General features: G+C 36.3%; 1 protein-coding gene across 9 annotated transcripts in view; it reads left to right on the top strand.

Moving 5' to 3' along the window:
* The window catches only part of KATNAL1 (katanin catalytic subunit A1 like 1), a 106,388-nt gene that overhangs the window by 2,823 nt on the left and 80,710 nt on the right, over positions 1-22,855 (top strand). For all 9 annotated transcript variants that reach the window (XR_008618978.1, XR_008618975.1, XR_003682623.1 and 6 more), the window contains 2 exons: positions 13,343-13,515; positions 15,505-15,665. Coding sequence is in view for 1 of the 9 variants with exons in the window: in XM_055089363.1 (XP_054945338.1) it covers positions 13,354-13,515; positions 15,505-15,665 (323 nt within the window). In the remaining 8 variants the exon portion in view is untranslated. The remainder of the gene's footprint in view (positions 1-13,342; positions 13,516-15,504; positions 15,666-22,855) is intronic.

Here is a 22,855-nt window from a genome sequence, read left to right as displayed (position 1 = left end):
CACGGGGGTTGAGTTTCTGGGGAGAGGGGGGTGTGTTTGAAAGGAAGTGGGGGCCCACAGATGAGGCTGAGAGGTCAGGAGGCAGAGAGGAAGGAGAAGAACCGCAGAGAGCGTCATAACAAATGGCGAAGGAGAGGAAAGTAGGAAGCAGGGAGGGAGTGGTCCAGGTGCCTCGGAGAGGGTGGGTGAGGCAAAGATTGAAATGTGTCCAATAGATTTGGTGACTGCACATCATTTCTAAACTTTGCAGAAATGAAGAAGAGGAATCTGGGCATAGGCTACTTGAAAAAACGTTTCCGTATTAATACATATACAAAAGAAAACAGAATAATGAGCCCCATGTAGCCATCACCTAGCTTGGAGAATGAACACATGACCAATTTTGTTTCATATATAATCTCTGCCCGCAGTTGGATTATCTTATTTATTTCTTTTTTAATTAATTAATTTTTATTTTTGGCTGCGTTGGGTCTTCGTTGCTGCACGCGGGCTTTCTCTAGTTGCCTTGAGCAGGGGCTACTACTCTTCGTTGTGGTGCGTGGGCTTCTCATTGTTGTGGCTTCTCTTGTTGCGGAGCACGGGCTTTAGGTGCACGGGGTTCAGTAGTTGTGGCTCGCAGGCTCTAGAGCGCTGGCTCAGTAGTTGGGGCACGCGGGCTTAGTTGCTCCGCGGCATGTGGGATCTTCCCGGACCAGGGATCGAACGGTGTCCCCTGCATTGGCAGGCGGATTCTTAACCACTGCGCCACCAGGAAAGTCCCATGGATTATTTTAAAGCTAGACTCAGATATCATATCTTTTTATCCGTAATTATTTCATTATGTATCTTTGAAAGTTAAGGATTCTTTAAAAAAAAAAAGAACTGTAGTATTACCTACTTAAAAAATTCAACAGTACTTCCTTAACATAAAATTTCCAGTCACACTTCTTTTTAAAGAAGCTTGGCTGTGAAGAAAAAGAGGTGAGGCAAACTAAAAGAGGTTTGTAGGTTGTTTTTTTTTAAAGATTGACGACAAGCTATTAAGGAAAGAGCCAATAAAGAGGAAATGTGTGACGATGTAGGCGATGAAGAGCGAGGAGAGAGCTGATCGAGGTCCCTGAGAAAGTAGGAAAGGATGGCATGAGCAGGGCGGAAGAACTAGGCTAGAATGAATTTGGTATGTTTCATAAGCGGCAACTAAGTTCTAGCTGCGTTACTAGGCAGCATGCTAGTGTTGATAGGAGGGGAGAAGCTCTGAAAAAGGAAGAGATGCGAATAGATACAGGTATTTATAGGTTGGGTGGTAAAAGGTGAGAGTTCAAAGCTTATGGCCCCTAAGAGGTGGATAGAAGTAAAGGTCAATTGATGAGAGATGAGATTGGGGTTGGGAAAGGGGAATAGTGGAGATTTGAAATAGCCACTATGGAAGGGGACCTGAGCTAGGACAAATAAGAATTGTTTCATCGATTAGATGACAGCAGAACACCGGGCGGTGTAATTTTTTTTTTCCTTAAAATTTGATTGGTTTACTAAGGGGAAGCTTAAAATATTGAGGAAACCAATATCCTAATGTGTTCCTGAAGAGAAGAGAATTCAGGCCCAGAACTTACGATTGGACCGTTCCTCAATAACTTTAGATTTATTCATTTAAACTGATGATTGCTGTCCATCTGTATAAATATCACACTAAAACTAGAAAGGCCCTTACAGATCTTTTGGATCAGTACTTTATTTTCTCAACATGTACGGTGATATTCTTTTACAGAGAACATCTCTCCAAGGATCATTTCCTGAGTGTGGTGCAGTGGGAGGGGTCAGATAGATCTGTTGTTCACTTCTGGAGCTGCAGCTTATTTTCCATGTGATCGTGCGCATGTTTCCAGACCTGCGCCCCACTCAAAAAAGATGTTAATACTATCTATAAGATTTTGGGGAAGATTAGACGGTTTAACGGAGGTAAACCTGAAGTGCCCCATAACCGAAGGCCTTTCTCTTCCCCTTCTCGCCCTTCCTTACCAACAACGTGGCAGGATTGTCAGTTCTCTTTGACAAAAGGCCATGTTCTGTGACTTTACTTGACCATATTAAGCAGGTAGATCAGGTAGTAGTTACATTACAAAATGATAATTTGATCTATATAAAAAGATTCATCAATTATTCTTTTAAATGAAGCTTCCTTAAGTGCTATAAAATGTTATTTTATATAGGCCGTTAATAGTAACAATGTCTTTGCCTTAGTTTCGTCTTCAAAGAAACAGTGAGTTCCAATACAAGGTTTGAGATCCCAACAGCTCCAAAATTCTTAGATTCTCCGACTCATCTCATTTTTGGACTGATCCATATTATGATTTCAATAATATTTGAGCATCTATTTGTAAATGAAAATATGTATATATTTTAATGTACTCAGCATTATTTTAAACATTTTTCTCTCCTCGATAATCGTAATACAAATGGTAGACCTAGTGAAACTATGCCTTAGAATACCTAGTAAAAGTCAGGGATATACAGGCATTTGCTAGATAAATTTAAGGTGTAGATTGAGAATAGTTAAAAAAAAAAAATGCAGTAATTTTCCAAGGTGCGTTGTTTAATCTCCACTAGATGTCTAGAAAGCCATTTTTATCACACTGCTTGATGTGGAGTAAGCATTCAGTAAATGTTCTTACTGTTATTTTCATGCTAAAAGGGTATTTATGCACTTAAGATAAAATTTATAATTTAAGCTGCCATTTTGAGACAGTGGTGGATGATAAACATTTTCTATCTTTTTTAATGTTTTAACAATGCCAGTGGAATTTAGTACATGGGCAGAAATTATTGTAATGGTTACTTCTGAGAAACATTTAAGCTGTTCGAATTCTCTATCTAGATTCTCTCATGTTGCACAGACAGTTGTTTTCTGTTTCTCAAGTATTTGTGAAGTGAGCGTAGGTGAGGAAACAAATGAAAAAGCTTCATTGCTACAGATATTTTCGTCTTATATCTGGGTATATGATTAAGTCATATTCTCCATTATTCATGGTAAGCTACGGTCCTTGAGAATATAACCCCACATAAAGAGATGGGAGGTATCGTGACTTTGAAAGTTAACTATTTTGGTGACTAGTATTCACATAGTAGGTTAATTTATTGCTATTAAAACACACTTCGAGATGCAGTAATTTGAGAAGTTGTGGTTATATGTTTGTTTGATTGCTTGTATTTATAGCAGTCGTTGCATGAAATAAACTGGAATTTGGTGATTTGGATAAACATTAAAAAAATACGTGGTGCCTGGACATTGGTTGAATTCAGTGTGGTACAAAATGCTGAAAATTAAACTCAATTTGTTGTTTTGCTACCACTATTCTAACTAGTGTCATTTTGTTCACATTGCTATAGTTGAGGCTGCTTTAGTGTTTCTAGAATAAATATCTACTTTCAGGAATTTACAGCTCGTGGAAGGAAAAGGAGCAATATGAGAGAAATACAGAAATGTAAGAATAAAAATAGTTTAAAGCAGACTTTTTTCTTAAGCCTCACATGTATTATAACTGAATTGGATAGATATCACTCACATTAAAAATTAGTTTGGGGCTTCCCTGGTGGCGCAGTGGTTGAGAATCCGCCTGCCGATGCAGGGGACAGGGGTTCGTGTCCCGGTCTGGGCAGATCCCACATGCCGCGGAGCGGCTGGGCCCGTGAGCCGTGGCCGCTGAGCCTGCGCGTCCGGAGCCTGTGCTCCGCAACGGGAGAGGCCACAGCAGTGAGAGGCCCGCGTACCGCAAAAAAAAAAAAAGTTTGAAAAGAATGTTTTCTTTCCTATTTAAAAACCATTACTGTGGAGACAAAAGAATTATAAATACCATGTTTTAATTTAAAAAAGAATTATTAGTGACATCCTAAGCAATTTTGGGTTTTGAAAATAAACTAGTTATTAGTTTTCCCAAATGTATGTCTTAGTCTTGGTATAAGATAAAAATCTAAGTATGTTGGGGGAGAAAGCTGTGTGTGCGCGCGCGCGCGTGTGCGTGTGTTTTGTGCAGGATGGTGGGGGGAAGGGTGTGGTTGGAGATGCAGCTGGAGAGAGAGCTTGGAACCAGGGGTTTATCTGTTATGTTTAGATCTGAGTCATGAAAGAGACAAGTCATAATTATCTAGAACCAAGTGAAGCAATATTTTTTTCTTCTTGGTCTGAGCATGAAGTTGAACTGAGCTCTTCTTTTCATTCTGGGAGCAGAACTCTCCTTGAAGACATTACTTGGATCGTTCTGTATAGGGCGACATGACTGGATCAGTTCGGTAGTAAATGTTGCAAGAAGATGCTGATTCATTTTTGAATACATGATAAATTATACCTCAGTAAGAGAAGTATTGTCAAGTGTGCGACATTGCTAAAATATTTTATGCCTCCTTTACATGTAACCTGACTGTTTAAAAGTCCTAGAAACTCTTCTAATTGAAACTAAAGGAGATTTTAAAAAACCCTCTTATATTTCAAGATTATGGTTAAAAGTAATTAAAGTTGTGGTATAGCTTCTAGGAATTTATAATGAAAACTGGATCCGTTGATTTACTGTTATTTTTGAGGAAAAATTAGCTGCTCCAAACCTCTGTTTTAATGTTGAGTGTGGAGTAAAATAGTTTATGTTGTTTCAGTGTCATCATACGCTAGGAATGATGCTAATGTATTATCACACTTAATTTTTACAATAACCTTATGGTGAGAAATATTATTCTCCCTCTTTTATAGATGTAGAAGTGAGAAATTACATGATTTGCCTGAGGTCACAACTGAAAATTTGTGGTGCCTGGATCCCTACCCGGGTTTTTCTGTCTGAGATTTTTCTGTTGCCTTCATGCTTGAAGAGTTTAGCTTGGTATGCGATTCTAGGTTGGCGGCTCCCACCCCCAGCACATGCAACATACTATTCTGCTGCCTCCAGGCTTCCAGTGTTCTTTTTGAAAAGTTAGCTGTCAATATATTATTTTTCCTTTGTTGATAATATATCATTTCTCCCTATTGCTTTTAGGTTCTTCAGTTTTACTACATTGTCTCTAGATGTGGATTTATTTTTATTTATTTTGAAACAGAGAGTTACTGTCCTCTGTAGATTTTGGAAATTTTTTAGCCATTATATATTGGATATTGCTCTCTCCTTTTTTCCTTCTAAAATTCATAATAGACATATGATGGATCGTATCTTTCTGCTCTCTGCATTTCTTATCTTTGCTTACTTATTCTATCTCTGTATGCTGCATTCTGGGCAGTTTCTGTAGCTCTGTGTTCTGGTTTCTTGATTCCCCTTTCATCTGTGCCTAATCTGCTATTTTGTCAGTCCATTGAGTTTTTCATTTCAGTGACTATATTTTTTAATGCTAGAAGTTCTTTTTGATTCTTTTTCACATGTGCCTATTCCTTTGTAAATGACCCTATGTTTTTAGATGTACTTGTTTTATAGTAACTATTAGATTATCGAGTGCCTTTGATAGTAGCACTGATTCAGCTATATGTTGAAGCATTTGACTCACCCTCATGATGCATTGTATTTCTTGTACCTTGAAATTTCGGTTGTAACCTCAGTGGAAATACCGTGAAGCCTTGGTCAAGGATGTAACCTGTACTTTTGTGTTTATTTCTGTGAAGTGCCATATGGAGAACTGGTGAATGAATAAACAGATTTGATATATCCATATAATGAGATACTACTCAGCAATAAAAGCGTTAAATTACTGATATATGAACAGCATGGTTGAATCCCAAAAGTATTATTCTAAATGAAAGAAGTCAGACACCAGAATATATACTGTATCATTCTATTTATGTCACATTCCAGAAAAGACAAATCTTTAGTGATTAGTGAACAGAAGAATGTATGCAGTTGTATACATTTTTCAAAAGAAATCAAATTGTACTTTTGAAATTAATGAATTTCATTGCATAAAAATTATACCTCAATAAAGCTTATTTTAAAAACACAGGCAAAACTCAATGGTAATGGAAGTCAGAATAGTAATTGCCCTAGAGGAGAAGTGCTCACTGTGAGGAGACATGGATCCTATGGGGTATGGAAATGTTCCGTATCTTGATGTGGGTGTTACCTGGGTGTAACCGATGTTAAAATTCACTGAAGACTTGTGTACCTCTATGTTATATACTTCAATAATAAAATGCAAAAGGAGAAAAATACTCTAGAGAGGGGTTAGAATATAAAGTAGAGAAAAATCTCGAAAAAGTGTAGAGCAAAAGGACAAAGAGATGGAAAATAGGAGAGAAAAGATAAGAAAATTAGAGGACCAATCTAGAAAGTCCAATAGCTAAATAAACGGTGTTTTAGAAAGACAGAAAAAATGGAAAGAAATCATCAATGAACTAATTGAGCAATTTTCCTAAAATTGAAAGATATTAATTTCTAGATTGAAAGAATCCCAGATAGACCCATATCAAAACATCATCAACAGTTTTAGAAAACTTTGTCAAAAAAAATCCTGCAAATTTTCAGAAAGGGGAAAAGACAGATGATATATAAGGAATCAGGAATTTGAATGACTTCCGTTTCCTCAACTTAATCTTGAAACTTAGAAGGTAATAGAGCAATGCCTTTAAATTTTTGAAGGAAAATTATTTGCAAGTGAGGATTCAATAGCCAGCCAAACTATTACTGACGTATGAGGGTAGAATAAAGGAGTTTTCAGGCATGCACGATCTCAGAAACTTTACCCCCCATCGATGGAAAATGTGTTCCGTAAAGGTAAGGGAGTAAAACCAGAAAGAAAGGCACGTGATAGACAAAAAAATGATTCAAAATAGAAGAGACAAAGGGACTCCCCAAGATGAATTGAGATACCAAGTTGAACAGTCTTGGAGGGTAGATGGTGTGTCTTCCTCCAGAGCAAAGGTTAGGCTTCCTTATAGCCTTGAAAGAAAGATATTATCTTCATTTGGAACAAAGGGGTAGGCATGCATGGTGTTCAATATAATAGATTTGGGTTCCCTAAATTTAGGATTCTTCTCCTGTAATGCAGTCTCCTGCATTTGCTGATATCACTTGGCCCATTATGTGTTGCCCTGTGGGAACTGGGGTTTGGGGGACCAGTGCAAACAACCTCAACAATCTTAGGTTGTTGGGTTGTCTTCTGGAAGTTTTGTAGTTTTAACTCTTACATTTATGTCAGTCATTCATTTTGAGTTAATTTTTATGATGTGAGGTAAGAGTTGAGATTCAGGTTTTTTTCCCCCCATATGGATATCTAGTTGTTTCAGCACCCTTTTTTGGAAAAAACTTTTTTTTCATTGACTTGCCTTGACAACTTTGTCAAAAATTAATTTGCCATATATGTATGGATCTTTCTGGACTCTGTAATTTGTTCCATTGGTCTGTGTGTCTATCTTTATGCCAATCCCACACTGTCTTGATTCCTGTAATTTTATAATAAATCTTGGAATCAATATAATTTGTCCTACTTTACTATTTTTTGAAACTGTTTTGACTATTTTATGTCCTTTGTATTTCCATCTAAGTTTTAGAATCATCTTGTAGATTTTTACAAGAAAGGCTGCTGGGATTTTGATTGGGATTTCATTGAGTCTGTGGATCACTTTCCACGGAATTGACATCTTACCATTATTGAGAGTTTCGGTTCATAAATGCACATGCACATACACACACACGTATGTATTTCCAGTAACTTAGGTCATCTTTACTTTCTCAGTGTCCAGATCTTGCATATGTTTTGTTAAATTTATCCCTTAAATATTTAATATTTTTGAATGATTTCATTGTTCTGATTTTAGTTTTCAACTGTTTATTGTTAACATATAGAAATACAATTGAGTTTTGAATATTGACCTTGTATCCTGAAGCTTTACAAAACTAACTTATTAGTTCTAGTAGTTATAGATTCCCTAAGGATTTTCTCCATTAACAGTTGTGTTGTATGTGAATAAAAGCAGTTTTACTACTTCTTTTCTAATCTTTATCCCTTTTATTTTTTTATTGGCTAGTTGCACTGGTTAGAACCTCTAGTTCTAACATTGAATAGAAGGGGTGAGAGGAAATATACTGGCCTTGTTCTTTCTTGATCTTGGGAGAGAGCGTTCAGTTTTTTCACAATAAATGTGATGTTAGCTGCAGGTATTTCATAGATCCTCTTTACTAGGTTGAGGAAATTCTGTTGTCAGTTTGCTGAGAGTTCTTACCATTAATGGTGTTGAATTTTGTCCGGTACTTTTTCTGCATCTATTCAGATGATCATATGTTTCATTTCTAGTCTCTTAAAATTATATTGATTGGTTTTTTTAATAGAAACCACCTTGAATTTTTGGTATAAACCCCACTTGATCGTAATGTGTTATCCTTTTTATATACTGGATTTGATTAGCTAAAATTTAAATATTTTTGTATCCGTGTTCCTGAGGGATACCGGTAGGTAAATTTCTTTTCTTATAATGTCTGGTTTTGGTATCAGGGTAAAGCTGGCCTTAAAATATGAGTTAGAGGTTTTTCCACCTCTTCCTTTTTCTGAGAGAGTTTGTTTGGAATTGGTTTATTTTTTCTCTGAGTGCTTGAGAGAATTCACTTGTGAAACCTTTTGGATTTGGAGTGTTTTGGGTTTTTTGTTTGTTTGTTTTGTTTTTTGGGGGTTTTTTTGGTGGAAAGATTTTAAATTACAAATTGAATTTCATTGATTGACAGAGGACTATTCAGATTCATTACTCTATTTCTTCTTGAGAAATAGCTTTGGTATGTTGTGACTTTCATAGAATTTGTCCATTTCATTAAGCCCTCTTTTGCCTTTTAATAGCTCTAAAGTTTGTAGTGATAACCCCTCCATCATTTCTGATTTTGGTAATTTGTGTTTTCTCTCTCCCTTTCTTGGTCAGTAATACTAGAGGTTTAATCTTTTTTTTTTTTTTTTGCGGTACGCGGGCCTCTCACTGCTGTGGCCTCTCCCGTTGCGGAGCACAGGCTCCGGACGCGCAGGGTCAGTGGCCATGGCTCACGGGCCCAGCCGCTCCGCGGCACGCGGGATCCTCCCGGACCGGGGCACAAACCCGCGTCCCCTGCATCGGCAGGTGGACTCTCAACTACTGTGCCACCAGGGAAGCCCGAGGTTTAATCATTTTTAATGATCTTTCCAAAGAACCAGCTTTTGGCTACATAGAAATTTCTTTTTTTTTTTTTCCTGTTCTATTTTATTGGTTTTTGCTCTTAACCTTATTATGTTCTTCCTTCTACTTCTTTTGGGTTACTATGTGTTTATTTTCGTAGATTCTTAAGACAAGCTGAAAGCAGGAGTTGGCAAACTATAGTCTGGGGGCCAAATTCATTCTGCTCCTTATTTTTGTATGGCCCATGAACTAAGAATGTTATTTTCATTTTTTTTAATGGTTAAAGAAGTCAAAAGAAGAATAGTGTTCTGTGACGTGAAAATAAATGAAATTCAGATATCAGTGTCTGTCAATAAAGTTTTATTGGAACGCAACCACACTCATTAGTTTACATATTGTTTATGGCTACTTTTGTGCAGAGTTCAGTAGTTGGAGTAGAGACTTTTTGATGTTCTCATTGCTTTGCACTGCTGCTTGGTGTGCACTGTAATCACAGTGTTTCACGTGCCCTGCATATCACTGTACTGTGACATTTTACTTCATTTATTGTCAGCGGATTCCCATCATGTCAAAACAAGAAAAGATGAGAAAAATGGACTTGACATATTTATACTTTTAAAGCACAGTGGAGTGTAGAATATCGAACTAAATGACAAAGCATTGTGATTATTATGTAATGACACTATAGCTGTGCTAAAGACATACAATTTACAGTGACATTACCAGACTAATCACTCATCATGGTATTCCCAATTCATAGGAAAGCAGTGGTTAGAAAACTTAGAAAACTTAAAAAGGAATATCTTTTTAAGCAGAATTTCTTCACAAAATTAAAAAATGAAAATCAGGCTGCACCCAGAGTAAGTTTCTGAGTGTCTCATTTGTTGGCCAAACAAGGAAGTCATTTACCAATGGTAATTTAAGTAAATCTTGTTTGATTGTAGCAGCCAAAGAAATGTGTCTGGAGAAAATAAACTTGCTTTTGACTATTAGCCTTCTGGTGAGAACAGTTGCTAGAAGAGTTGAGGACATCAATAATCAATTAAAAAAAACGAGGCAAATGATTTTGACTGGTTTTCCTTGGCTCTTGATGAATTGACAGATGTTACCAAAACAGCTTAAGGGTTTATTTGAGAAGTCAATGCTGAGTTTGAAGTTACTGAAAAATTACATTTAATGAATAGTGTTTGTGGAATAGCTACAGACAGGAATACTTATAAAAAGTTGAGAAAACACGAATTCTGTACAACCTGAAGTGGAATCTGTTAAGATGTGTTGAAACTCGGGGTGGCAAAAAATATGTGTAGAACAGAAAAAGGCTTAGGTGAACAAATTTACAAAGCTGTGAAAATGTAGCATGGTTAAAGTTGTTGGCTCTTCACTGTTTTTTAAAAACTTATTTATTTTTATTTTATTTTTTTTTGGCTGTGTTGGGTCCTCGTTGCTAAGCATGGGCTTTCTCTAGTTGTGAGCAGGGGCTACTCTTGGTTGCGGCGCACGGGCTTCTCATTGCGGTGGCTTCTCTTGTTGCAGAGCACGGGCTGTAGGTGCACGGGCTTCGGTAGTTGTAGCACGCTGGCTCAGTAGTTGTGGCTCGCGGGCTCTAGATCGCAGGCTCAGTAGTTGTGGTGCACAGGCTTAGTTGCTCTGTGCCATGTGGGATCTTCCCGGACCAGGGCTCGAACCTGTGTCCCCTGCATTGGCAGGCGGATTCTTAACCACTGTGCCACCAGGGAAGCCCTTCACTGTTTTTTTTTAATCAGCAGGTGTTTTGCAGAGAATATTTGAATCTGTCATGTAGTAAGGAACCATTAGTGTCTTAAGACTCGAGTGTTGCTCTTGAGGACTTAGCCATTGTCAGTTCCATGAATTTTTGTCAGAAATAGACTTGCCCCTGCCACACAGCAGTTTGGTGGCTTGTAGTGGTAAAGTTCTATTGTAATCATTTGAGCTAAGGGCTGATTTGAAATTTTTCTGAATGAGAGGAACTGCTCTCACCCACTATTACTGAACACTGAATGGCTTTGGAAATCAGTTTGGCTGCAGACTTGATAATGTTTCTTTATGAATCAACTGAAAATTACAGGACCAAACAGTGCTTATATGCAGAACTAAAAGTTATTTCAATGCCAACCAATGTTTGAATCAAGTCATACCAAGCTATTTTATATAGCTTTCCTTGCTGTCAAAAGGTAAAGCAATGAAGTGAGATCTCCATTCCCACCCAGATTTTCAGTATATTTTTTTGAGCTCAAACTACTTTGATGCGAGTGCAAAGGAAATTTCCATATTATGAAATCCATTTAACTGTGTAATTGAGATACTTCCACTTACCCTTCAATTGGAAGTGATTAACATGCAATGTAATGACACGCTAAAAGACATATCAAGAGAAGAATAAAATCTTTAAATGCTTTCCAAACAGTGAATATGCTGGATGAAATCATATGCTTGTGATTTGATATCATTATGTGACAGTACCTATCTGGGTGAAAAGACAGTACCTATCTGGGTGAAAAGACACTTTTAAACATGAAATGCATGAGTCTTATTAAAGAGCAGCATTAACATATGAACATTTGCAATTGATTTTGATGATAGGGAACAGTAACTTTGAATCCGAACTACATGAAATATCCCCCCACAAAAGACTTCCATTCTTATTAGTAGACCTGTTTTGCAAAAAGTTGTACTCAGCTATTACTACTATAATATTTTGAATTTTGTCGATAAAAATTGTGGACTTTTTTGTCTCATTATATAAGTACTTACATAATATCCTCGATTTTGCCCATTGCCCCTCAAAGCTAAAAATATTTACTCTCTGGCCCTTGACAGAAAAAGTTTGCTGACCCCTGCTTTACATCGAGATATTTTCAGTCTGCATATTTGTGTGCCTGTACATATTAGCAGAATTAATGCTTTTGTCTCACAATGACTAATTTGAAGAATTGTTCTAATTTGAAGAGGAGGCTTTCCGTGGTTGTCCTATTTTCTGTGGGTAGATCTACTGAATGTTGCAATTTCTTACTGTGTAAAAGTAGTGTACTATTTGCTGCAGTGTGATTCTCAAGTAACATAGATGCTGCCTTCAAGGAACCTATGCCTGGAGAAGGGGCAAATAATATGCCAAAACACATAAAGGAAACAATTTTATTCTCAAAAATGTACTGGAGTCAGCTGAAATGACTAGAACAAGAGGCAGTTAATTTTGAGGAAGAGTTTTTGAGCCCCTTAAGAATAGATAAGAAGTAAAAGAGGAAGGGCCAAGCTACCCACATCAAAATTTAATTCCCTCAGGAAGGCAGGGAGAAATATTTTGATTTTTCTCTACCAAGTGTATTCATTGGTTTACTGTTCCAGGAAATAAGAGTAGGTCAATTTGGACTCTTTCCCAAGATGTCATTCTCCTGTATCTCTGGACTTCCTACTCTGTAGTTTTCGGTGGAAAGCAACTTTGCTTAGAAGCCTTGGATGATCTTGGGAGACTTCAGAGAAGCCTGGAAGAAAAGCCAGAATTACTGGGCTGGAGGGCTTTGGTGGAAACCAGAGGTTCAGATGGTATTTTTTCCTAGCATCTTATAGAAGGGGAAAGATTAACGATAGTTATTTGCACAGACAAAAAGCTACAAATGACAAGGTCATAGAAGATTACAAGATGAGGAGCAAAAAGAGCTCAGGTAGTTTAATTCACAGGTTTTTGCTTAGATTTAAATTGTATGGAAAAATTAAATGTATATAAACGATGCATGGACAACTATAGGCTGTTCTTTTAAAATGTGTTCCCTAAGTCAAAAAGTTCCTTAACTTTCTGTTCTTGGGGCCAAATAGTTTTAGTGAGAAATAGTTTCTGCAGTTTTAACTGATGTCATTGGAAAATGTGAGATATTCATATATTTATTTTTACATTGTCAAGAATAAGTTGACTAAAATAAAGAAAGTTCATTTTTACTATTATTGCAGCTTGTAGTAATTATAAATGAGCAAGGAGAACTAGTGTCTAATTTATGTACCGGTAACATAAATCGATAGTTCAGAGCTGTGTAATTTGTCTCCTTATTATCTCTTTGTGTGTTCTTTTGTGATCTCCTTTGTATTTCCAAAATTGGGAATTTTGTTCAGTATTATAAGATGCATTCAGATAACCTCAAAGAATGAGAGAACCATTTTGACTTTCAAAGTAGTTTTAAGCAGATCTTTTAAATCATAATAAGAAATGCTTTAAAGTCAGTACTGAAAACTTAATAAAAAGTCATATTTTATGTTTAGGTCTCTGAAAGATGAATTTGGCTGAGATTTGTGACAATGCAAAGAAAGGAAGAGAATATGCACTTCTTGGAAATTATGACTCATCAATGGTATATTACCAGGGGGTGATACAGCAGATTCAGAGACATTGCCAGTCAGTCAGAGACCCAGCTGTCAAAGGCAAATGGCAGCAGGTAAGATCACGTTCAAGTATTCAGTGAATTGAGGGCAGTGGTCTGTTATACTTGAAAGATAAGAGTTAGAAAATTAGTTTGAGATTTTTGTAAATAGCTCTTATTTGTCTGAACACTGAAATATATTTAAAATGTACCCTGAATAATTTTCTGTCTTTCCCGGTTAATATTTTATATACTTTTGATAATATATTTTATGAGACACATTTTGAAGATATTTAATTCAAATTGAATCTACTTTTAATTCTTTTTCCTGATCAGTTGACTAATTGTGTGTGATTACAAATTTTTGAAATAAGGTATTTCTACTTGCCCTTTCCCCTTTCATTTTACATGTAATTTTGACCCATTTCATAAAACTTTTCCTTTAAGAAGATTTCCTCTTCTTTTGAAAGACTCCTTACAAATACAAAGGAGTCAGTAATCTAATGAAAAACACTAATATATTTGCTGTGTCTCTTGACTATACAACTTGGTTATATAATATTACAGTTAATAAAAACTTGAATTAGAATTTCCCCACTTACTCTTAAAACTTAAAATCCTTTTAAAATTAAAAGTACAAAGTCAGGCATTTCTTTGAAGTTTCATTTATGTGCTAATGCCTTTCAAGTGTTTCTTTTAAGTTTTCCACTGGTCAGAAATTGATGTTTTACTAAGTTCTCAGGGTAGATTTGGCTTATTTTCCAACTTAAGTGTTAACCAAATTATGTTGAGTGAGAACAATACACTCGCTTTAACTCAAGTTGAAATTTTTAGTTGTGTTCTATCCTGCATCCTAGCCCCAGGCAAGAGTTGTTTATTAATCTAGCATGGAAATATTTTTGACCTGTTCTTTTTTTTTTTTTTTTTTTTGTGGTATGCGGGCCTTCCTCTGCTGTGGCCTCTCCCGTTGCGGGGAGCCGCTCCGCGGCACGTGGGATCCTCCCAGACCGGGGCGCGAACCCGGTTCCCCTGCATCGGCAGGCGGACGCGCAACCACTGCGCCACCAGGGAAGCCCTGACCTGTTCTTAATTGTGTTAAATAGTGACCATTTCTGTTCTGGTACTTCTACTATGTTTCTTTCCATTAGGTTCTGAAATTTCATTTCTCTAAGTGTAGCATATAATTGCATATATTAGTTGAATTTAGATTTTTCTTTGGTTCTGTGACTCCTTTATATGTTCCTTTCTGTATAATATTTGAGATAAAGTTAAGGGAAGGTTTCTTATGCTCTGCTTTATAGTAAAGTATGCTTTCTGGTTAAGAAAATTAAAATTGTTAAAATTAATTTATAAATGTAACTTTCAATCTATTATCTGCTTGTCTTTGAAAATTAGTTTGGGCTCAAAGTTTGGAAACATGAGAATTTCCACATAGTTGGTGCTCAGTGAAGTTTTTTAAATATGGGAAAAATCTTGCCTTTGAACTCAAAATAAACTTTAGCCAGGACTTGAAAGATTTTAAACAAGGTGAAAAGAATTCAGACTTTGGTGGGGCAGAATTTAAATTGGAAAGGGGTAATTCCTAGTATCGGTATTACACCACTTCAGGCTTTCAGATGCTCACGACAGGCATTTCATATTTTGTGATATTGGGGATAGGACATGCTGATTTCCTGTCAGCATTTTGGCTGACAGTTTTTGAGGAAGCTATTTACAAATATATTAAAAGCATTTAGCATAACATTATAGATTTCTGAGAATGGTTAACTTCTTACTAACTTAGTTGCTTGTTTTAAAGTGTCTTAATGGTCATCACATTCTTTGGTAGAAAGAATTTCTTCATGAAAGATATATAACGACTTTGCACTAAGAAAAGATAATATTACACGTATGTCTTCAAACCAATTCCTGGCCTCCTGTGTAACTTTAAATAACTTTTTTAACTGTGTTTTATTTACTCATTTTGCATACTTTGAACAACATTAAGAAAACTAGAATTCTATAGGAATTTGTTATTTGCAATTTATATAAATATTTTGTAGCATAAAGGCTATTTTTTTTAAGGTTCGGCAGGAATTATTGGAAGAATACGAACAAGTTAAAAGTATTGTCAGCACTTTGGAAAGTTTTAAAATCGACAAACCTCCAGATTTCCCTGTGTCCTGTCAAGATGAACCATTTAGAGATCCTGCTGTTTGGCCGCCCCCTGTACCTGCAGAACACAGGTAAATGGGACTTTATATTCTCTTTAGGTACTTCTTTAGTTAATTGACATTCAGAGTGAAGAGAGTAAAGCTTTATTTGAACAAAGTATGAAAAACTGTTTTGGGGGGCATGTAAATTTAATACCTATTTATAATTTTCACACGTGTGCTTACAGGGTTTGTGTTTGATAAAGAACAGAAGTATATCATTTGTCATATATCTTGCTTTTGGAATGTTTTACTGCTGTAATCAAAACAATAGAAATCTACTGCTAGTCCTAAATTTTAGTTTAACTGATAAATTTATCAGTTAAGCGAGTTCTTTTAGATGTCATAATGTCAGTATCAGAGCTTTTTGCTTTGAAAAACTAACAACTTTAGATGAAATGGTGGACAAATTGGATTCATCTGGTTGGGCATACGGCCAGTTTCCTGAATCTTAGTGTTGAAGGAACCTAACCTTTCCCTGAAGGTGGAAGGGCAAATTCCCTAGTGTGGCAATAAGGCTTGAAGTTTATCTCCTCGATGCTCTGTCTGTGCATCATCTGTATTAAACCTCTCTCTTCTTCTTCCTTGCTGTCTTCCTGTCTTTGCATAGTCTGTCCTTCCTCAAGGATTAAACCTCTCTCTTCTTCTTCCTTGCTGTCTTCCTGTCTTTGCATAGTCTGTCCTTCCTCAAGGATTAAACCTCTCTCTTCTTCTTCCTTGCTGTCTTCCTGTCTTTGCATAGTCTGTCCTTCCTCAAGGATTAAACCTCTCTCTTCTTCTTCCTTGCTGTCTTCCTGTCTTTGCATAGTCTGTCCTTCCTCAAGGATTAAACCTCTCTCTTCTTCTTCCTTGCTGTCTTCCTGTCTTTGCATAGTCTGTTCTTCCTCAAGGAATAACCATAATCCCCATCTAAGCAACTCATATTCATTCTTCGAGTCTCAGCTAAACTGTTTGTCTTCTCTGCAGCCTTTTCTGGTTTCCCCCGCATAATGTCCTAGTTCATCCTAGTTTTATTGTGTTTCTTTGTCTCTTGACAAGATTAGGAGTTTTGCAAGGGCAAGGACCATGGTTTTATTTACTCAAAACAAATAACAAATAGCAAACGTCCACTGCTCACACAGTGTTTGGCACATAGTAGGCATTCAGCCAACATTGAATGAGTAACTTCATTAATTCCACAAGTAAAGAAACTGAGGTCTGGGAGACCTTGACCTGTAAGTTAGGCTAGACCAGGAGCTGAGCTTAGGTCTTTCTGGCTTTCAGTCCCCTTTTTTGTGAAGTTGTATATTGTGGCCAGAGTGTTGCATCATAGAAAATAAATATCCCTTTGGTTAGTAGCTGTGATCATGTATTTAGCTTGTTGATCTCTTAAAATTTCCTAAAAGCATTTAAAGAACTGTGAAAAGTAGTTAATTTATTCCTTCAGGATTTTTTCCACTGAGTTAGAGATAATTTTATGATTCCCATTATAAAAACACTAGATGATGATTCTTTTCTAAGGTCTACAATAATATAGTGCTTTCCTCAGATGTAGCCACCCTCAGGTGTTTTGGATTAAGGTGACTGTTACCCCTCAAAAAGCACTGTTTCAAGAGTCATAGGAAGTTCCAAAGTAAATATAATGGCATTTTGATGGATCAGACTTGAAAATTTTATGTATGTATAATAAATACCTTGTTTTTTCCTGAAAGTCATTAATTTAGAAATACATTTCTAGTTTAAAGCTAAAAGCTGACACTATTTTTATTTAGATATAATTGACATAGCATTGTGTAAGTTTAAGGTGTACAGTCTGTTGATTTGATATATTTATATATTGTGATAGGATTATCACAGTAGCCTTAGCTAACACCTCTATCACGTCACATAGTTATCTTTTTTTCTTTTTCTGGTGGGAATTAAGATATAGTGTCTTAGCTATAACTCTGAAGTATGTGATGCAGTATTGTAGTGTTTAATCGCTATGCTGTGCATTAGATTTCTAGGACTTATTTAACTACTGGTTGCAAGTTTGTACCGTTAAACACTGTCTTCCCAACTCCCTGCCCCCACCCCCATCTCCCAGCCCCTGGCAACTACCCTTCAACTCGCTGTTTTTACAAGTTTGGCTTTTTCAGATTCCACATATAAGTAACATGCATTAGTCCTCTGTCTGACTTAACTCACTTAGCATAATGCCTTCAAGGTTTATCCATGTTGTTGCAAATGGCAGGATCTCCTTCTTTGACATGGCTGAGTAATATTCCATTGTAGTATATGTGTACCACATCATCTTTATCCATTCATCTGTTAGTGGTCACTTACATTGTTTTCATATCTTGGTTCTTGTAAATAAAGCTGCAGAGAATGTGGGAATGCATATATCTCTTCAGTATCCTGTTTGTATTTCTTTCGGTTATATACCCGGGAGTGGAATTGCTGGATGGTCTGGTAGTTCTATTTTTAATTTTTGGAGGAACCTTAATACTCTTTTCCATATAGTGGCTGAACCAATTTTCATTCCCACCAACAGGGCACAAGGATTCCCTTCTTTCCACATCCTTGCCAACCCTTATCCCTTGTCTTCTTGATAATAGTCATTCCAACAGATGTGAGGTAATATCTCATTGTCGTTTTGATATGCATTTCCCTGATGATTAGTAATGTTTAGCATTGTTTCATGTACATGTTGGTCATTTGGATGTCTTCTTTGGAAAACTGTCTGTTTAGTTCCTCTCCCCATTTTCTAATTGGGTTGTTGTTGTTATTGAATTGTATGAGTTCTTTACATATATTTACTTAACATTTTGGATATTAACCCCCTATCTGATTTATGGTTTGCAAATATTTTCTCCCATTTGGTAGGTTGCCTTTTTATTTATTTTTATTGTTTCTTTTGCTATGCAGGAGCTTTTTAATTTGATGTAGTCCCACTTGTTGATTTTTGCTTTTGTTGCTTGTGCTTTTGGTGTCATCTAAAAAGATCATTGCCAAGACCAATATCAAGGAGCTTCCATCCTGTGTTTTCTTCTAGGGTTTTGCAGTATTGGGCCTTATGTTTTAAGTCTTTTAAATCCATTTCGAGTTCATTTTTGTGAGTGGTGTAAGATAAAGGTTCAATTTCATTTTTTCGCTGTGGTTATCCAGTTTTCTCAACAGGACTTGTTGAAGAGATTATCCTCTCCCCCACTGAGTGTTCTTGGCTCCCTTGTCACATAATAGTTGACTGTAAATGCAGGGGGTTATTTCTGAGCTCTCTATTCTGTTCCACTGGTCTACGTGTCTGTTTTTATACTGTTTTAATTACTATCGTTTTGTATCAGTATTATAGTTTGAAATCGGGAAGTGTGATGCCTCTGGCTTTGTTCTTCTTTCTCATGCTTGCTTTGGCTATTTTTGGTCTTTTGTGTTTCCATACAAATTTTAGGATTCTTCTTTCTAGTTCTGTGAAAAACGCCATTGGAAGTTTGACATGGATGGTGTTGAATCTGTAGATGGCTTTGGGTAGTATGGATATTTTAACAATATTAATCTTCTGATCCATAAATGTAGGATATCTTTCCATTTGTTTGTGTTTTCTTCAATTTCCTTCATTAAAGTCTGGTAGTTTTCATTGTACAGATCTTTCACTTGGTTAAATTTATTCCTAAGTACTTTATTGTTTTTGATGCCAATGTGAATGGGATAATTTTGTTTCTTTTTCAGATTTTTTTTGTTAATGTATAGAGGCACCACTGATTTTTGTATGTTGATCTTATATCCTGCAACTTTAGTGAATTCATTGATTAGTTTCCAATAGTTTTTTGGTTGAGTCTTTAGGGTTTTCTATATTTAAGATCATACCATTTGCAAATAGAGACAATTTTGCTTATTCCTTTCCAGTTTGGATACCTTTTATTTCTTCGTTTTGCCTAATTACTCTAGCTAGGACTTCCAGTATTATGCTGAATAAGAGTGATGAGAGTGTGGGCATTCTTATCTTGTTGCTGTTCAAGAAGAGAAACTTTCAATTTTTCGCTGTTGAGTATAATGTTAGCTGTTGTCGTATATGGCCTTTATCATGCTGAGGTATGTTCCTTCAATTTGTTGAGGGTTTTTATCATGAAAGGATGTCGTGTTTTGTCAAATGCTTTTCTTCATCTATCAAGAGGATCGTATGATTTTTATCTTTTATTCTGTTGATGTGGTGTATCATATTTATTGATTTGTATATGTTGAACTACCCTGGCATCCCAAGGATAAATTCCACTTGGTCATGTTATATTTGAATTTGGTTTGCTAATATTGAATTTGGTTTGCTAATATTCTATTGAGAATTTTTGCCTCCGTATTCATTGAGGATATTGATTTATAGTTTTCTATAGGCCAATAGACTTTGGTTGAATTTGGTTTGCTAATATTCTGTTGAGAATTTTTGCCTCCGTATTCATTGAGGATATTGGTCTATAGTTTTCTTTTCTCATCGTGTCCTTATCTGGCTTTGGTATCAGAGTAATGCTGGCTTCATAAAATGAGTTTGGAAGTGTTCCCTCTTCCTCAGTTTTTTGGAAGAGTTTAAGAAGGATTGGAATTAATTCTTTTTTAAATGTTTGGTAGAATTCGCCAGTGAAGCCATCTGGTCCTGGGAATAACTTTCAGTATAGGAAGTACCTGTTCGTAATTGCTAGAGCACTATGATGTATTTCAGAAGGCAGTGGCCACAGATAATAACTCTAATATCTAATATCTGTGGCTCAGACTGAATAGAAAGTGTGGCTGGCATTTTCCCATTGATGAACACTTTCCTGAAAACTTCTCCTCCTTAGAGAAGCACCAGCACAATTATTTCTTTTTCTTTGGCCTCCTTTAACTGCCCATAGCACAGATCTGACTTATTTTTATACTTGTGTTTTAATCGTTATTCTCAATGAAAGTGAAAGATGATTGGACCAGAATATGTTTCTCCAAACCTCCTTCCTCCATACTAAATTTTAAAAAAAGTTTCCCTTGTGTGTAACCATGGTGTGTATTTTTTTTTTTCTCTGTGAATCAGAAATCCTTAATAAAAGCAAATCTAAGACTGTATATTGCCTGGGGAAAAAAGATTCGCATTTCCACATATATCATCAACAACAATGGAAAAACACCCAACAACTCTGCAGAGTTCTACTAGTGAAGCAGTTCTGTTTAATACCTTGAGTAGTATCATGGGATTAGCAGTTTTAAACTTTAAGAATAAAATCTTTACATAAGCAAATCCACAGATCCTTCACCAAGTAGTAACATCATAGTGATACTTATGTAAGGCAGATGTTAATGAAGTAAACTTTACACAGGTTTGTAGCACAGAATGTGTGCATGAGCTGATAGAATAAGCAAATATTAAGATTGTAAGTTTAGGGTTAAAAGTTATGGGAGGTTAAAATTGTATAATTTTTTCTTTTTATAATTTTGTTTCTTCTACAGGTCGTATAAAACAAAAGTAATAAAATTTCCACCTAGAGATAGTGAAAAGTGTATATAGTCCTTAGGTATTCTTGGTGTGATGGGAAGACAATTGACTGGAGCCCACGAGATCTGAGTTTGAATTCTGCTTCTGACACCTCTTTGCTTCATGACCTTGTGCAAGTTATTTAACCTCTAAACATTAGCTTCACTGTCTGTAAAATGGGGATGTCTACCTCATGGAATTAATTAAGAAAATTTAATGTTTAGGACAGTAACTGGCGTGTAATAAGTAAAATGAATCATCAACTCTGAAATAAAAGACTACAGCGTTCTTTCAGATAAATAGTAAGAGACTAACAGAATTTTTAAAATGACATAGCCTCATTTGTAAAATTCCTTAAGGAATTTTTTTCCTTCCTGTACATTCTATATAAATCCTTAGTTTTCTGAGACATTTTGAATAACTCTGGCAGAGAGAACATGGTTTTTTAAATGTCCAAGTCTCATGAAGTGGGCAATCATTTTTAGGAAGAGCATGATAACTAGTTATCGGTCAATTTATGTTTTACAAGCACTATCTTATTTAAACCTACAGTGATCCTCTGAAGTAGCTACTTGTATTGTGTATCCATATTACTATTGCTGATCTATTGTTATGAATAGATCGTATGAAGCTGTCATTTACAGCTGAGGAAACTGAAGCTTACAAAGTTTGTTATTCTCCCAAAGTCATCTGAACAAGAAAGTGGCAGAGTCCGGATTTGAACCCAGATCTCCTCAACTTCAGGAGTCTCATTTATATCCACTCTGCCATGTTACTTTGCTACACATACTTGGTGGTATCTATGGGTCCATTTTGATATGTATCTATATATCTTAATATATAATATATAGTTCTGTTAACCATTTGATTAAATTCTTACTAGAGGTGGTAGGAGAATAAAGAAGCTGAAAATGCTTGATGAAATAAATAATGTAATTAAAAAAATTTCTCTTTGAGAATACCACACTGAAATTGAGTGTAGGCCAGTCAGAAAGTATAATTTACCTTGTTTTGTACAAAATGTTTCCGGGACGCATCTCTTGGGTTTATTGTCAGCCACTAATTTGGTAGCCCTGCTTGTGGGTCTGCCTTTTCACCTCATGGACTTTAACACAAAACTTCTCCTCTCTCCCTGTTACAGCACAGTGAGGTAATGTCCATTACCACTGGTGGTTTTCGGTGGTGGTTTGCCACATTGTTCGAAGTTATACCTTCTATGTCATGTGTCCTCTGGGTTTAATCATGATCCTGTTTACCAGCAGCTGCTTGGATAAATCAGAACAACCTTTTAAAGTGAATTAGATTTATTGCCTTAAGTATGAGGAAATTGAGCTACAAAAGTAGGATTATAATGGGAGGTTCTGGCAATATGAGAATTAAACTCCAAAGAGATGAAGCCTCCCGATCATTCTTAGTGTCCTAAGTTAAAAGGTATCTTGTATTAATTAAATTATTTTATAATATTTTTCAGGTAGGTTTATTAAGCACATTCTTTTTAATGAGGCCATTTAAAAATGATCTCTCCTTGTGAGACCTGAGGCCATGAAACTAAGATTTTCTGTATTGGAACAGTATTTGACATAGATTATATTCAATAAAGTATTCTTTATTCAACTTAAAAAATAAATGTGTTAGGTCTTTTTTGTGGTATGCAGGCCTCCCTCTGCTGCGGCCTCTCCCGTTGCGGAGCGCAGGCTCCGGACGCGCAGGCCCAGCGGCCATGGCTCACGGGCCCAGCCGCTCCGCGGCATGTGGGATCCTCCCAGACCGGGGC

The sequence above is a fragment of the Physeter macrocephalus genome, chromosome 13 (genome assembly GCF_002837175.3).
Source record: "Physeter macrocephalus isolate SW-GA chromosome 13, ASM283717v5, whole genome shotgun sequence".
Classification (NCBI taxonomy): Eukaryota; Metazoa; Chordata; class Mammalia; order Artiodactyla; family Physeteridae; genus Physeter; species Physeter macrocephalus.
This window is presented reverse-complemented; position numbering and strand designations above follow the sequence as displayed.